The following is a 16,387-nucleotide window of genomic DNA, read 5'->3' as shown; positions in this document are numbered from 1 at the left end:
CCGCAGGTCCTTCATTCCCACTGCTGTCAGACTCTACAATATGTGTGGCGCCTGATAAAATTGTGTTTCGTCTCTACCGCTACTAGTGGCACTTGTCCTTGTCTGTTATTTATTAATTTTTACATTTGGCACTTGTCTCTTGTATTTTTGCACTCTTGTACGCTGCTGTGATGGGTAAATTTCCCCGCTGTGAAATAAATAAAGTTCTGTCATGCCGCCGATTGCGGCCGGGACTCCCCGTATGCCGCCGATTGCGGCGGGGACTCCCTGAATGCCGCCGATTGTGGCTGGGACTCCACGTATGCTGTCGATTGCGGCTGGGACTCCCCGTATGCCGCCGATTGCGGCACGGACGCCCCGAATGCAGCCGTTTGCACGCGGACTCCCCGAATGCCGTCGATTAAGGCTGGGACTCCCCGTATGCTGCCGATTGCGGCGCGGACTCCCCAAATATCACCAATTGCGACGCGGACCCCCTAAATACTGCCGATTTTGGTGCAGACTCCCCGAATGCCGCCAATTGCGGCGCGGACTCCCCGAATGCTGCCGATTGCAGCAGGGACTTCCCGAATGCCATCGATTGCGGCACCGACTCCCCGTATGCCGCCAATTGCGGATGGGAAACTCCGTATGCCACTGATTGCGGCACGGACTCCCGGAATGCCGCTGATTGCGGCGCAGACTCCCGGAATTCCGCCCATCGCGGCACGGACTCCCAGATTGCTGTCGATTGCGGCACGGACTCCCCGAATGCCGCCAATTGCGGTGTGAACTCCCGTATGCTGCCGATTGCGGCGCGGACTCCCGGGTAGTACAATATAGTTATATACTACATAACTATATTGTAGCGTTACCAAAGTACCAGGCAAGACGTGGGTTTGGTAACCGATTCTTTATTTCACAAAACGAGCTCAACATGAGTGTGTGCTCGAAGCAAGCGCCCTGGATCGCTCTTCCCATCTCCCCCTCTGCTGCCTTCACGGCCTCGCTAGACAATCGGAAACTGAAGTCTAACAAGATACATGCTGCTACTCTAAATAAACTATATATCACATAACTATAACATAAATAAGTAGTTTATCGAACCATCTGTGTCACTAAAAATCATTAAATCTCCAGACTCCGGAAGTCGGTGAATGGAACTCGTTGTCAGTGAGGCTCCAATTATTCCACAGCCATAGTGCGCCCTCATAAAGTGAAAATAACATGTGAAGTTATCAACTATAGTAGTAAGTAATGTGTTAATGATCAAGTATAAATTTGTGAATAATTTCACATATAAGTCGCTCCCCCCACCCAAACTATGAAAAAAACGTGACTTAAAGTCCGAAAATTACGGTATATTCTATAGGCTAGAATCCATCCCATCGCTTGATTGACATGCAGGTAAGCCTGTCGGGAGGCAATCACAGTGAACCGCACATGCACAATGGACAGTGACCACACCCCCTCACCGCAGCAGTTTGGCTGCGCATACACAAACCCGGTGCCAAACCTAACAAGCTAATCAACGCATTACGCATCAATGCACGCACTTGCTTTTTTCTTTTAAACTAAAGAAAGTTTATGACCATCAAAAATTAGTGTGGTTGCTGGACCAACTAAGAAGCCAAACTGTATCACTATCATACAGAATGGGAGTTGGACTTTTTTTGTACCTCATTGACTGGGTTGACATTCCCTTTAGCACAACTTCATGTAGTGGATACAAAACGGAACCCTAGTCAACCCCAGTTTGATGCAGTAGCTTCTATTCTACGTGCCTTTAATCCGGTGCACCCTATACGGTCAAACCTCTGTTTTCAACCACAATCCGTTCCAGAAGGCGGTTCGAGAAGTGAATCGTTCGAATTCCGAATCTATTTCTCCCATTACAAATCATGAAAAAAAAATGAAACCATTTAAAGACAAAAAAAAATGCCCTTTTTAAGCCTTTTTTCATTTGCGCATTTTTGTCCGATTGCGCAACTGCAGCGCACCGCCAAACGCGAAACGGTAGCGCGCCGACGGCTGCGCAACTGCACCGCGCTGGTCGCATTATTGTGACAGAGCCGGCGCTGAAATTTAGAAAATATTTTTAAAATCCTTATGTACGTTCCAAAATTTAAGTGGACCTCAGTGCACAGGGACCTTAATTTGGTCCGATCGTGCAACCGCAGCGCGCCGGGCGCTCACTGTCGCATTGCTGTAAGAGCGTCTTTGTGTTTTAGGATGGCTCTGCTGCTCCCACTCGCTTTCTTTGGAGGCATGATTGTCAATACAATCCTCAAAGTAACAAAAATACAATAATGAATGAAGTCAGTTTGCATCCGGGCTGGGCGATCGGGTTTTCTCGGGTCCTTTCGGCTCATCTCGCGAGGTTCGACCTCCGAATTTTGTTCGACAACCGAAGCAAAAAATCTTGAATTTTTTGTTTGAATTCCGATTTGTTCGAGAACCGGGACGTTCGAAAACCGAGGTTTGACTGTATATGAAAAAAATTCTAAAATAACAAATTCAATGAAGATGCACCTTATAATCCAATGCACCTTACAGTGCAGAAAGTACTGTACTTCTTCATTACTTAGTCAGCTAAAATCATGTTGTGGCTAAAATCATGTTGTGGCGTAGATTAATCCAATTGACCAGGATATGCGGAGTTGACATCCAGTATGGTCTGCTGCCTAAGATTGCGGGATTTTTAGCAAAACATCAAAACGGTCCATTGAGCAAGTATTAACTACCCCTATGGCACTAAGACACAGTGCAGTCAGTGTCATTGCATTTGACATCCAATCCATCCTTCCCTCCCTGCCTCCCTCACAGGTCGACCAGTAGTCAGTGCACCACCTAACGGGGAAACGCAAGCATTGCAGGGACAATATGACATCGCTGTTTCTTTTTACCTCAGATCACATTTTCTGAATCAAATTGTATAGAAATCCAGATAATTCCAAATAATTAATTTTATTTGTCTTTCAACTGTTAAAGATAATCTGAACCTCATTTTGGCTTTTTTTATTACCTTTGTGATTTGCCTAGGTGTTGGAAACAACAATGATGGCATTTTGGTGTTAGGAGCCACCAATATTCCCTGGGTTCTTGATGCTGCCATCCGCCGAAGGTCAGATGTCACTGTAATGCTGTTAAAAAAAAGTTGTCTTTTTCTGTAATTGATTCCATGGAGTTTGATTGAGCCATGACATTTTTTTTTTTTTTACATAAAGGTGGCCAGTGAAAGCCCACAAATCATTGCCTTTTTCTCTCCACTGTGCAGAAAATAAGAATATTGCTAACATAGGAACCAATTTTATTGTTTTTGCTGGTCTCGTTTTTGCATAATATTGTATTCTTTGAAAACCGCACTGTTGATCTGATTTCTGTTAGTTAACTAACATTAGTGTTGATCACAAAAATTGGTCAAAACAAAAATGCATTATTTTAAATTAAAGTTTTATGCTATGATTGCAAAGAGATGGGGATTGCGCGAGCACAGGAATGTACGCACACGTTTACGACTTGGGTCATCCAAATACCACTGCCCTACGATGGCTAAAGTAAAAGTTTTGTTTTTACTGTAATATATCTTTTAATGTAATACATCCCACTATTGCCAGTTAGAATGCACTCTGTGGCATGTGCAGACTCCACACTATATGTATTGTATTCAAGTTAAGTCAACTTAAAAAAGAGTTTCAACATTGCAATCAAGTGGCCAACTAAATACTAATTATTTAACTCAAGCTAGTTTTGATACAGGTGGAAGCTGTTAAAAATAAGATCATAAAATGCGACCGACCTACCTCCCTCTCTCCCTCCCTCCCGACCTACCTACAAGTCAAGTGCTTCTCGTGGCCGTTTAGCTGCTCTTATAGCCCACAGTAGACACGAGGACTTATTTTATAAATAAATACATTTTAAAAAATACAATAAAACATAATAATAAAATTGTATATCCTACAATTTAAGAATCAGTTGTGACTTTCACGCTCACCTGCTGTGCCTCAAAAGCATTAAGCATTAAGAGCATATGTCGGCAGCCCTGAGTGAGCTCATGAGCTGGAACCATGGACGTCTATTACATTGGCCTTTTATTTCTTTTTGTTGTATATGTTTTCCCACAGGAATTCACAACACACTCACGCATTGAATCTGCTAGCAATATGTTGCCCACAACCTATGCTAAGTTTAGCATCCGTGCAGTTTAACACAAATGAGTTTCCATTTCCAACTCTTGCATATCTTAATATGATATCCTGTCTACAAACACCATGCAGTGCTTTGCATCTGGCGTTGCTGAGGTAAAGACGATATAACTAGCGACACCTGGTCGAAGTTTAAATTGAGGCATTTAGACTCATCTTTGTTGAATTTGTATTGCGTTTTTTGTTTGTTTGCTTTGTTTTGTTTTCCTGAAAACATTAAATATTACTTGGACAAGTTTGGCACTCTATAGCCAATATGTTTCCAGATATGGTTCCTTGAAGTTGTGCTCTGAAAGGCTCGTTTTTTTAAACTATCATTGTTGCACATTTTTGTATTTTGTCAAACATGGGTGAAAATCTGTTCAAGCAGTCCTCCGTTAGCAGCAATGATTGAGATGAACTTGTCTATGTTGAACAGATTTGAAAAGCGCATCTACATCGCTCTGCCGGAGGAGCCAGCCCGGGCTCAGATGTTTCGCCTACACCTCGGCAACACGCCTCACAGCCTGAGCGAGGCTGACTTGCGGCAGCTTGCTCATAAAACAGACGGCTACTCCGGTGCTGACATCAGCATCATCGTACGGGATGCACTGATGCAACCTGTGAGGAAGGTCCAGTCTGCAACACACTTTAAAAAGGTGAGACCAGAATAACCCACCTTATACTCAACAAAAACTAGTCACTGATTGGTAAGGACCAATTTAAGGAAATAATGTGTCAATAATTTTGATTAAAAAGAAAGTCAGCAGAATTGCATAATTTTGATCATAAAGGTCAAAGTAGAAAGTCTATCCTATTGCCAGTCTTGCACATGAAAGTATTACTTTGATGACTTAAATGTGCAAAGGTATTGTGAGACTTATAACCAACTGGCTCTTTCCAGTTTGAATGTAATAAAAAGGAGCAAAGGGGAAGTTGAACTTTGGAAGACCTTAGGGGCACTGAAGGCTACCATTTTCCCTTCTTACTTGCTCTGGGTGTCATCTTCTTCAGTTTCTATATCTGATTGGTGTATATTTAATTGTAACTTAATAGGATGACCCTGTCATTAAATTGGTCCTTCGAGCCAGGTGCCAATTTTTCTGGGGGGGGGGGGGGACTGACAGCAACTGAAGACTGTGCACAGCCATACTGGATCTGTAGAAAGAAGTCCACTTTCCTGTGGCCAGTTGCGTTGGCTTCCTCCCCGGGGTCGTAGATTGAAGGCATCCTAAAATAACAGCGCCTGACGAGATGAGGAGCGAACACAAGCCGTGAGTGCAGTTTTGTTATTAAATAGCACTAAATGAAAAGCTTGGGTTTGAGTCTCAAAGGAGGGAAAAATTGTCCAAAAGGTTAAAGAATCCTATCCTAGTAAGTATGACGTCCTGGAAAGAGTGAGGTTCATGTGAAAGTTTGAGTTTGTGAATGAAGACAGTGAGTCGCCAAGCACTGAAACAATGGGGCAACCAGTAAAGCTGTCCAAATGAAGTAAGTGCATGGTAACAAGTCATTGATATTTTGGCAGTGAAAAGTGAAACCTGTAATAAGGTTAAGCCTTGCGACACCTATCGTCTGACTCTGCGAGTCTGAGAGTTTGTTCTGATTCACCCACTCTCTGTAAACAAGAATGTGGCAAGCCTTTTATCCAGGGCTGTGGACTCGGACTCGGGGACTCGGACTCAGTCGGACTCGGTCATTTTTGCCGGACTCGGACTCGGTGCTGATTTTGACCGAGTCCACCGAGTCCGACAATAAAAAAAAAAATACGTTCAATTTTATTTTCATCATGCTGCTGAGAATGCGCGTAGGAATACTGTCCACAGCTCTGCTTACGATCAATGCTGCCATGTTGAGTTGCACTTAGGCTAATGTTTACATTATGTACCAATGTCAAGGATGATTATGTCACCCAGCTTATATCATTATTTTGATTCTGATCTAAATTAGCCTTGAATAAAGACTAAGCAGTCACATGAATTAACAGAAAAAATGGACAGCCGGACTCGGACACGGACTCGGACTCGGTGGTCAAGAGGCCGGACTCGGACTCGGTGCAAAAATCCGACCGAGTCCACAGCCCTGCTTTTATCTACTCCTACTGACCACGACCATGCAAACTAGATATAGGGGTGTGGAGAATTGGAGAACAATGATGAGTGAAGTGTTAAATACTCTTCTCCCAAATTACAGAATCTGAACAAAAGAGATTTGTATCCTATGATTGAAGAAGGCAGAAAGGCAGACCAATTCCTGTTTATAGATTCTGATCAAAAGAAGATAGTTTAGAAGCTTAACCTTACAAAATAAATGAGAAGAGATGTAGAAATTAGAATTAATGTGTTTTGTTATTTAAACTGCCTAACCACATAAAGGATTGATTAGATTACAGTGATCCCTTGTTTATTGCTGATAATTGTTTCCAAGACCAATGATTTTCATGGTGAAAATCCATGATGTAGAGTCAATATTTTTACTATATCTGCACAAAACTTTTATAATTTTATTTTTAAACACGTTATTGTATTTGTAAACACTATTTAAACATTTTAAGTTAAACTGACTTTTAGAAACATTCTTTTGGGCTTCACTAATATTCAAAGAATCACAGAAAAACCATAAACGTGTCACAGTTCCACTTTGCTGCGCATGCTGGCCGACTGACGCGCCCCAGCGTACCAGCGCAATGGCATCCGCACAAGACTTTTTCAATTTTATTTTTAAACACTTTATTGTAATTTTAAACACTATCGTATTTGTAAACACTTTTTAAAAATGTTTAAGTATAATCATGTCACGGGTCCGCTCTGCCCTCGCTGTGCTGGCCGACTGACGCACACCCGCCGACCAGCGTATATCAAATGCAGATTTGCACGCGCTGATGCCCGATGGCATCCGCACAAGGGTTTTTAATTTTTTTAATTAAAATTTTATTTTTAAACACTTTATTGTACAGTAATCCCTCGTTTGTCGCAGATAATTGGTTCCAAGACCACCTGCGATATGTAGTGTCACCTTTTTTTAACATACATACCGTACTTTCCGGACTATAAGGCGCACCTAAAAACCTCAAATTTTCTCAAAAGCCTTATAGTCAGGTGTACCTTATATATGGACCAAATTCCAGTCTAAATTTAAACTGGCCCGAAGCATTGCGTCATAAAATCAATCATAAGTGGCCCACTGGAGATTATGAATCATGAATCAAAAAGACTATGGATCATTATTTTGTGATTATAAAGTGATTTGTTGCGTCTGAAGTTGAAATAAAAAAGATAAAATGGAGAATGATTTGATTTGGATTAAAAATCTGACATGATGTAACCTGGCCTGTTTACTGCAGTCACAAACACCAATATCACCCTTCTTATTCATACAACAATAACAATAAAACAAACTTAACACATCTAATAAAAAAGTCATTCAACTTTCATAAAATTGTTAATTTGTTATTTTAATCTTTAACTTTTAAAGTTCACTGATCTATCTGACTGTTTTGTTTTGTACTTATTAAAGTAAGCTTTACATGTTTATTTTGTGTGTTGTGTGATATTAACATTATATATTGTTATTGTTTTCACTATTTCAAGTTATTATGTTGTGATTGCATTAATGGTGCGCCTTATAGTCCGGTGCGCCTTATATATGGACAAAGTTTTAAAATGGGCCATTTATTGAAGGTGTGCCTTATAGTCCAGTGCGCCTTATATGCTGAAAATGCGGTACATTGTTTGTGTATCAATAAGTGTATACTAAACCATGTAAGTGCATGTGTTATCATTAGAACGCTAAATAATAGTTTCAAACATGTAAAGACTATATTATGTAGTATAAATGACATACAGAAAATCATGTATAAATATGGTGTGTGTGTGTGTGTGTGTGTGTGTGTGTGTGTGTGTGTGTGCGTGCGTGCGTGCGTGCGTGCGTGCGTGCGTGCGTGCGTGCGTGCGTGCGTGCGTGCGTGCGTGCGTGCGTGTGTGCGTCTGTGTGGTTGTGTGACATGTATATGTAACTAAAGTATACATACTGTAAATATGTTTTTAGAACTCTTATTACAACTTTGTTTTATAAAAAGGTAAAAGTGTACGTACTGCAATTGTGTGGACACTCCCTTCCTTCTGCTGGCGTGTGAGCAACTTTCGGGCCATAATTCCTCTATTTAGAAGCTTTATTTAGAATTTGTGATGTATTTTTTTGTTTATTTGAGAAAAAAATCAGCAAGGTACTGAAGCCACAATAATCTAACCGCGATGTAGCGAGGCATTACTGTATTTTTTAACACTTTTTAAACATTTTAAAGTACAAACATGTCACAGGCCCGCTCTGCTCTCACTGTGCTGGCCGGCTGACGCACCCCCGCCGATCAGCTCATATCCAATGCAGAGCTGCGCGCGCTGATGCCCGATGCCATTCGCAAAAGACTTTTTAAATTTTAAAAACATATTTTTAAACACTTTTTAAACATTTTAACGTATTAACATATCACGGGTCCGCTCTGCTCTCGCTGTGCTGGCCGGCGCATATCCAATGCAGAGCTGCACGCAATGATCAGTGCTGATCACAGCCACCTGTGCCCTTGTTACCGGCTGATTAGGGCATGTATTTAAACCCCGCAAGCCTGTCACCTGATTCTGTTTGTATGATCTGCTCTGGACTCTGTTTGGTTCGACTCAGATGTGACCCGACCACGAGCTTGCTATGCCCGTCTGCTTCGATGACACACGGCTCGCACGCGCTGACCGGCTCGTCATCTTACCTCGCCGCATTCCTGCTGTGCCGGCATTACACCCCTCCTAGTCTCCTTTAGACTGTGTGAGCCCATGTTGCAGTTGGTTGTCATGCCTCTTCGGTGACAAAACAATGTGCAAATCAGAGATGGTGCTGATTATGCTGACGCGAACGAAGTGGAAGAGTGGATACGTATTGCGACTGCGGGAGGCTGAGCATGCTTAGAACTGCTCCTACAGCTCTAAGCTAATCAGCAGCAAGGATACAGTTCATCATCTTCCCATTGGTCTCGACCCTCTACCGGCACATCGTGTGCTGTACTGTAAAGTCATATGGGCAGACAAAGCCCCAGGCTCCAAGGGACGCCGCAAAAAGCCGTGATGCACTGAATTTATCCACAATATTTGGTTTGATAAAAACCCGCAATGCACCGAGGCCGCAATAGACGAAGCAGCGATGGATCACTGTAGATCTCATCTACAAAGGTGACCAGGTCAAGAGGCAGCATTAAAAATATACAAACCAAAAATGAACATAAAACAATTATCACATAAATATACTATGCTGCAAAAGACAATAACATATAAAAAATAACAATAAAATGCTGAATTATTATAGGCAGAAAGTAAAAAAAATGGTCTCTGTTTTTCTGTTTGTGTGCCAAATGTCTAGAAAATTGGCCAAAGTTTCACACAAAGGGATTGCTTAATTACCGTATTGGCCCGAATATAAGACGACCCCCTCTTTTTCAAGACTCAAGTTTGAAAAAAAACGTTTTGAACACCAAATTTAATTTTTATACAGAAAATGATTACATCTGAAACAAATGATAACAATATATTCGAGAGAAAAAGTTATTTTGCCTCATTCAAATCATGCAAAAACTGTATCACATCTTAATATCTGAACATTTAAATATGTGAACTAAAGTGCAATCACATTTGTAAATGAATGGCTTCTGATTTTTGAAATGTACCGTATTTTTCGGACTAAAAGTCGCTCCGGAGTACATGTCACATCAGCCATAAAATGCACAATAAAGAGGAAAAAAACATATATAAGTCGCAACGGAATTTAAGTCGCATTTTGGGGGAAATTTATTTGACAAAATCCAACAATAAGAACAGACATGAACCAGCAACAACAGGCTAAACGATACGGTATGCTAACGTGACATAAACACAAACTAGGAGCTGAGAACGGGCCTGACGTTATCTAAATAGCTATTATATAAACAACAATATTATCAAACCATCTGTGTCACTCATAATCATTAAATCCATCGATCGAATTCTTCGTCCTTTATGTAAACAACGCCGCGTGTGTGCTGCGCCACTGACGTCTAACTCGTAAGTTGTAGTTCAAATTATTCCACAGGCCCATATAACGATATATAAACTATACATCAAATATCAATTATATAAACAATATTATCAAACCATCTGTGTGACTCCAAATCATTAAATCCATTGATCGATTCTTCGTCCTTTATGTAAACAACGCTGCGTGTGCGCCGCGCTGCTGACGTCAGGCTCGTCGTCAGTTGCAGTTCAAATTATTCCACAGGCCCATATAACGATATATGAAGTATATCTCAAATAACTATTATATAAACAACAATATTATTAAACCATCTGTGTCTCTCCAAATCATTAAATCCATCGATCGAATTCTTCGTCCTTTATGTAAACAACGCCACCTGTGCGCCGCGCCGCTGACGTCATCAGTTGCAGTTCAAATTAGCGCGTAATCCCTCGCTACATCGTGGTTCGTTTATCGCGATTTCACTATATCGCGATTTTTGAATTTTTTAAATTTGTGAATAACTTCACAAATAAGTCGCTCCTGAGTATAAGTCACCCCGCCAACCAAACTATGGAAAAAACGACTTATACTCCAAAAAATACGGTAAATAAACCAATCTACTATGATAAACAACAAAATTGCAATAACTGCATTAACCATCAAAGTGAAGTTTAACTGTAACTTGAAACAAATCTGAATAAGGAATAACATTGCAATAAAATAAGGCAAACTGCTACCGCTATTCTTGGGGAGCCTGAGGACTGTATAGGGGTTTGGCTCGGATGGTTATGCTCTTTTCGCCCTCGGGTGTCAGTCAGAATACAGAAGGGAAGATGTGGTTCAGTTTTGATTGCTTTACTAAATTATTGGCAAAAAAGTAACAAGCACTGTGCCTCATAGGGACATACAGGCAAACTGGCAAAAGGTATAGGCACACGTTTAGTCGTAAGGATGTGAGAGCAGGTGTGTGTAGTGTACATGGGTGAGTCTTTGGGCGTGTGAATGTGATTCTTGTGTGTGTGATTATTGTATGAAGGGTGTGTGTGTGTGTGTGCGTGTGCGTGCGTGCACGTGTGTGTGCGCGTGCGTGCGTGTGTTTGTGTGGTTCTGCAACAGACAGAAATACAGCACGCAAGTCAACGCTCAACTTCTGACGTCACACAACACTAGTAGACGGCACACATTACATAACTGCGCGTAACGGTTCCGCTATACTAAATAACCATAAATGAAATACTCTCGGTAACCTACCAAACATAAGTCATGGAGACCAAAAATCCATTTGCTGGCGACCGTTAGTCGCCGTGTCGCTGCGTAACGGCTGTAGTCATGCGTGTACGATGCGAGGCAAACTTAAAGGAGAGCGCCGGAGCTGTCAATCAAACGTAGTAACAATGAAATCTACATACCGTATTTTATAAAGGACACCCTCATTAAATGTTTTATTTTAGAAATTATTTCATATATAGGGCGCACCGGATTAAAAGACGCATAAAATAGAAGCTATACTGCAACAAACTGAGGTTGACTCGGGTTGCGGTATGCATCCACTCGCCAATAAACAATGAGCCCTCTGTAAACAATCGCGTTTCTCAAACTATCTCCTATAAAAGTGATCGGAACTGACTAAAGTTCGATCTAGCACATTGGTACTGCTCACTTATGTTTCCCTTCTATATTGATCTGTAAATTTACTCGAAACATTAACGGAGCAGCCTATTTTGAAATTAAATAGCCTTGTGCGTATAGCAGCTATCATTATAGCATTAGCCTCCGGCAAACTCCCATGAGCCTCAGCTCGCAGACTCCCATGAGCCTCAGCAAAGTGTCATGGCGGCCCCCTGTAAACAATCACATTTCTCAAACTATCTCCCATAAAAGTTATCGGAACCGACTAAAGACTGATTTAACACATTGGTGCTGCTTATTTATGATTCCGTGGGATATTGATCCGTAAACGTACTCGAAAATACCAACGGAACAGCCTATTTTGAAATGAATTACCCTCGCGGGTACATTAGCTATTGTCAAACGCACCTCTGCAATATGGTGCCCCCGGCTTCCCGGTAACGGGTTTGTTTTAGCCGGGTTCGGGGATTCGTCCGTAATCTAACCACCCGAGTTAAATTAACTCCACCGGAATCAATCTAATTTCTGTACGACGCCAATCCCTCTCAAGTCACCCGAAGCTCGAGCCGAGTAACTCAATTCGAGGCAAGACTTCGAAGTGACCGCATCGTATTGATGGCTCCCCGCTAGTGTTTGAAGTTCTTATTTTGTTACGGATATTTTTTAGATGTCTTTGTTAAGACCTCGGGGATTCGTTTGTATAGCGCACCCAAGCACTAGTTTTGCCGAAGTAAATGTTGATATGGGTCCGTTCCACTTGGTCGCTCATGCAGCGAGCCGACCAACTTTTTTATTCGAAAGAGAATCGAATTAATAAAAGTGTGACAATAATAGCATTTAAGAAGAAAATTAATGCCCTTTATATGATTAATTCCAACTTCTTAGATCTAGATCTAGCACTTAACCGTCGGAGTTCTTCACCCCACTTAATTGCTTTAAATAGAATAACAACTTTCTTAAACCGGATAAAAATGTCGTGCTCTGTCTAGATTTGCCCAATAATTAATTTGGAAGGCAAGTCTATTTTTTGATCGTGTCCCATTTAACTTTTGACGCGGCCCGACAAATTTAGGAACTGGGCCGCGCCCGACGGACAATCGAAATACTTTTATCCTCCACCAACTCCAATGATTTATTTTAACCGTCGTCGTTATGTTATTTAGAAGAAGAAAATTTTCAACCGAATTCACTTTTAACGAAATCCACTCTTCCGTTAAATATTTACGAAAGTTATTTAATTCTCTAACTTGCTCGGAGTTACTTTTTACGCGGCCCGTCAAAAAGGGGAAGCGGGCCTGAGCCTTTCAAATAGTTAAATAACTTTCCGTTCTACACAAAACCAATAATCCGATTTAAACAGTTTCGTTTTTTTATTCAGACGAAACAACTTTCGAACGGATCGAAATTCACTCGTGGCTCAAATAACTACAGAAGTTATTCAAGTCTCTAACTTGTTCGGAGTTACTTTTTACGCGGCCCGTCAAAAAGGGGAAGCGGGCCTGAGCCTTTCAAATAGTTAAATAACTTTCCGTTCTACACAAAACCAATAATCCGATTTAAACAGTTTCGTTTTTTTTATTCAGACGAAACAACTTTCGAACGGATCGAAATTCACTCGTGGCTCAAATAACTACGGAAGTTATTCAAGTCTCTAACTTGTTCGGAGTTACTTTTTACGCGGCCCGTCAAAAAGGGGAAGCGGGCCTGAGCCTTTCAAATAGTTAAATAACTTTCCGTTCTACACAAAACCAATAATCCGATTTAAACAGTTTCGTTTTTTTTATTCAGACGAAACAAACTTTCGAACGGATCGAAATTCACTCGTGGCTCAAATAACTACGGAAGTTATTTTTTACGCGGCCCGTCAAAAGGGGGAAGCGGGCCTGAGCCTTTCAAATAGTTAAATAACTTTCCGTTCTACACAAAACCAATAATCCGATTTAAACACTTCCATTAATTTATTCTATTTAAATCGGCCCCAAACCATCGGTTGCATATTCAGTACAAATCCGCGCACAACGAAGTAAGTAATATACAAAACACATTTATTGAAAAAACATGGAATAGAATTACAAATCTCAATTACTCCAGAAACCGAACAACTTCACTCACTGATACCCGTGTTAATAAAATCATTCAATCCCAGAACAATTCGATTGCAAAACACAGTTCATGAAAGAGGGAAGAGGTAAGTACCAGCTGCGTGCTATTTTTGGTGGAAGCAAAGTCGAGTGATCAATTCGATCTTACTTCTAAAATCCAAATTAGAGAAACAGGCTGGCCCCGAGGATGCCGGCGGCCCGATGACTATTCCCCCCTCTCGCTAAAATACATAAAAATTTTAATCCCCCACCTATTTCTCCTGTAAAGTTGTCCAGTCCAATTTTTGGGAGTAAATCCAAGTTAATTTCAGTCCAGCGATCCTGCGTCTCACACAAAGATCTTCGGGACTTTGGAAAAAATCTTGAAACTCCTCCGGGCTTCTTCACGTATGAGCGCTCTTTTGAGGGAAAAAGCCCTGAAGCTGCCCCTGCAGGACTTTTTATAGACTTCTCTGTCCCCCCCTACCCTTTCTTTGTTCCTATACCTTCCCTATAGGGTAAGACTGCCCAGTTTTCCCACGCCTATAGAATGAACTGGTCAATTTTCCCACGCCTACTATAGGGTAGGAGTGCCCAGTTTTCTTCCCACGCTTGGACATCTGTGGCCTTCAACAGCTGTTTCCGCCCTGACCACACAGTACTTTCCACCAAATGCACAGCTAGCCCCTGGTAAAACCTTTCACTTCCCCTTTTCTTCTCTTCCTGTTCCATGAAAATAACTTTTTAAAGTTACGCTTCAATTAACTCTGAAATAAAAATCCAAACCCTTGACCTACTTCTCTAAACAATTTATGTCACGCCACTATTCTCATAGTGACGGGTCTCTTGATCGAATTGACAAGTAATATTGCTTAAAGTGGTTACAGAATACATTTTTAGCCAAGCAAAGAAATCAAAAAATAAAAATCACATTTGTGCTTCTCCAAACAATTTATGTCACGCCACTATTCTCATAGTGACGGGTCTCTTGATCGAATTGACAAATAATATTGCTTAATGCGGTTACAGAATACATTTTTAGCCAAACAAAGAATTCAAAAAATAAAAACACCATTTGTGCTTCCATGCGTGACTCACACTCTGACACCGTGTTCCTCTTTTATTGTTGTTTTTTAACTTGTTTAGCTTATTCTGGCCCCTCTTTTGGTCTCACGTTTTGGTCTGCCGCCATCTTTTGGACAAATTTAGAATTTCAGCTCTGCCAATTTATTCCTGTGAACAATCCGTATTCTACCATTTGCACCATCCCTACCCCCCATGTTACATGACACTATTCAGTGACGCCCCCTGACCACGGTTGCCGTAATGCTGGGAACCGATGTCACCTTGTAATTCACTTGTCGTAGTAAAACGTACTGAAACATTTTGGCAGAGTGCTGTGTACAACCAGTATGGATCAACAAATTCATTAATTGATCCATATATAAGGCGCTCTGCATTATAAGGCGTACTGTGTTTTTTTGAGTAAATTTCAAGTTTTTAAGTGCGCCTAATAGTGCGGAAAATACAGTACTCACTTTGTCTCAAAGACGCACACAATCACAGCAACATACTCGGTCGATACCAGCAACCTTTGACTTACTGCTGCGCACAAGTGAATGGGTATAATGTCTAGACCCCAAATGTAAGACGACCCCCACTTTTTCAGTCTTATTTCAATGCAAAAAACATCGTCTTACAGTGGGGGAAATAAGTATTTGACCCCTTGCTGATTTTGCAGGTTTGCCCACTTACAAAGAATGCAACGATCTACTATTTTAATCATATGTACATTCTAACAGTGAGAGACAGAATCCCAAAGAGAATTCCAGAAATTCACGTCATATGAATTTATAAAAATTGGTAACCGTCTCATGAGAAAAAACAAGTATTTGAACCCCTGGACAAACAGCAAGTATTCTGGCTCCTACAAGCCAGTTAGTCTTTCTTTAAGACACAGCCCCAATCCCAACCAATTATCTACATCAAATACACCTGCCTCACCTTGTTACCTGTATAAAACAACCAGCATCCAACATCACCACCATGGGCAAGACCAAAGAGCTTTCTACGGACACCACACCACCGCCAACCTCCCTCGGTCTGGGCCTCCACACAAGATCTCACCTCGTGGGGTCTCCCTGATCATGCGAATGGTGAGGAATCATCCCAAAACCACAAGGGGGGAACAAATGAATCAACTGAAGGCAGCTGGGCCCACAGTTACAAAAGAAACGGTTGGTAACACACTACGCCGTCATGGATTGAAATCCTGCCGCGCACGCAAGGTCCCCCTGCTCAAGAAGAAACATGTAATGGCCCGCATGAAGTTCGCCATTCAGCACCTGGACGACTCAGAAGAGGCCTGGAATAAGGTGATGTGGTCAGATGAGACCAAAATAGAACTTTTTGGCCTCAACTCAACTCGTCGTGTTTGGAGGGCAAAGAGTACAACCCAAAAAACACCATCCCCACCGT

The 16,387-nt window shown here is 41.5% G+C and overlaps 1 protein-coding gene across 4 annotated transcripts in view; it reads left to right on the top strand.

The window, feature by feature from the left end:
* Positions 1–16,387, top strand: part of vps4a (vacuolar protein sorting 4 homolog A) — a 123,495-nt gene that overhangs the window by 49,087 nt on the left and 58,021 nt on the right. For all 4 annotated transcript variants that reach the window (XM_088377796.1, XM_088377797.1, XM_088377794.1 and 1 more), the window contains 2 exons: positions 3,022–3,103; positions 4,603–4,822. In XM_088377796.1, coding sequence (XP_088233922.1) covers positions 3,022–3,103; positions 4,603–4,822 — 302 coding nt within the window. The remainder of the gene's footprint in view (positions 1–3,021; positions 3,104–4,602; positions 4,823–16,387) is intronic.

The sequence above is a fragment of the Syngnathus floridae genome, chromosome 6 (genome assembly GCF_059516105.1).
Source record: "Syngnathus floridae isolate MCC-2025c chromosome 6, RoL_Sflo_1.0, whole genome shotgun sequence".
Classification (NCBI taxonomy): domain Eukaryota; kingdom Metazoa; phylum Chordata; class Actinopteri; order Syngnathiformes; family Syngnathidae; genus Syngnathus; species Syngnathus floridae.
This window is presented reverse-complemented; position numbering and strand designations above follow the sequence as displayed.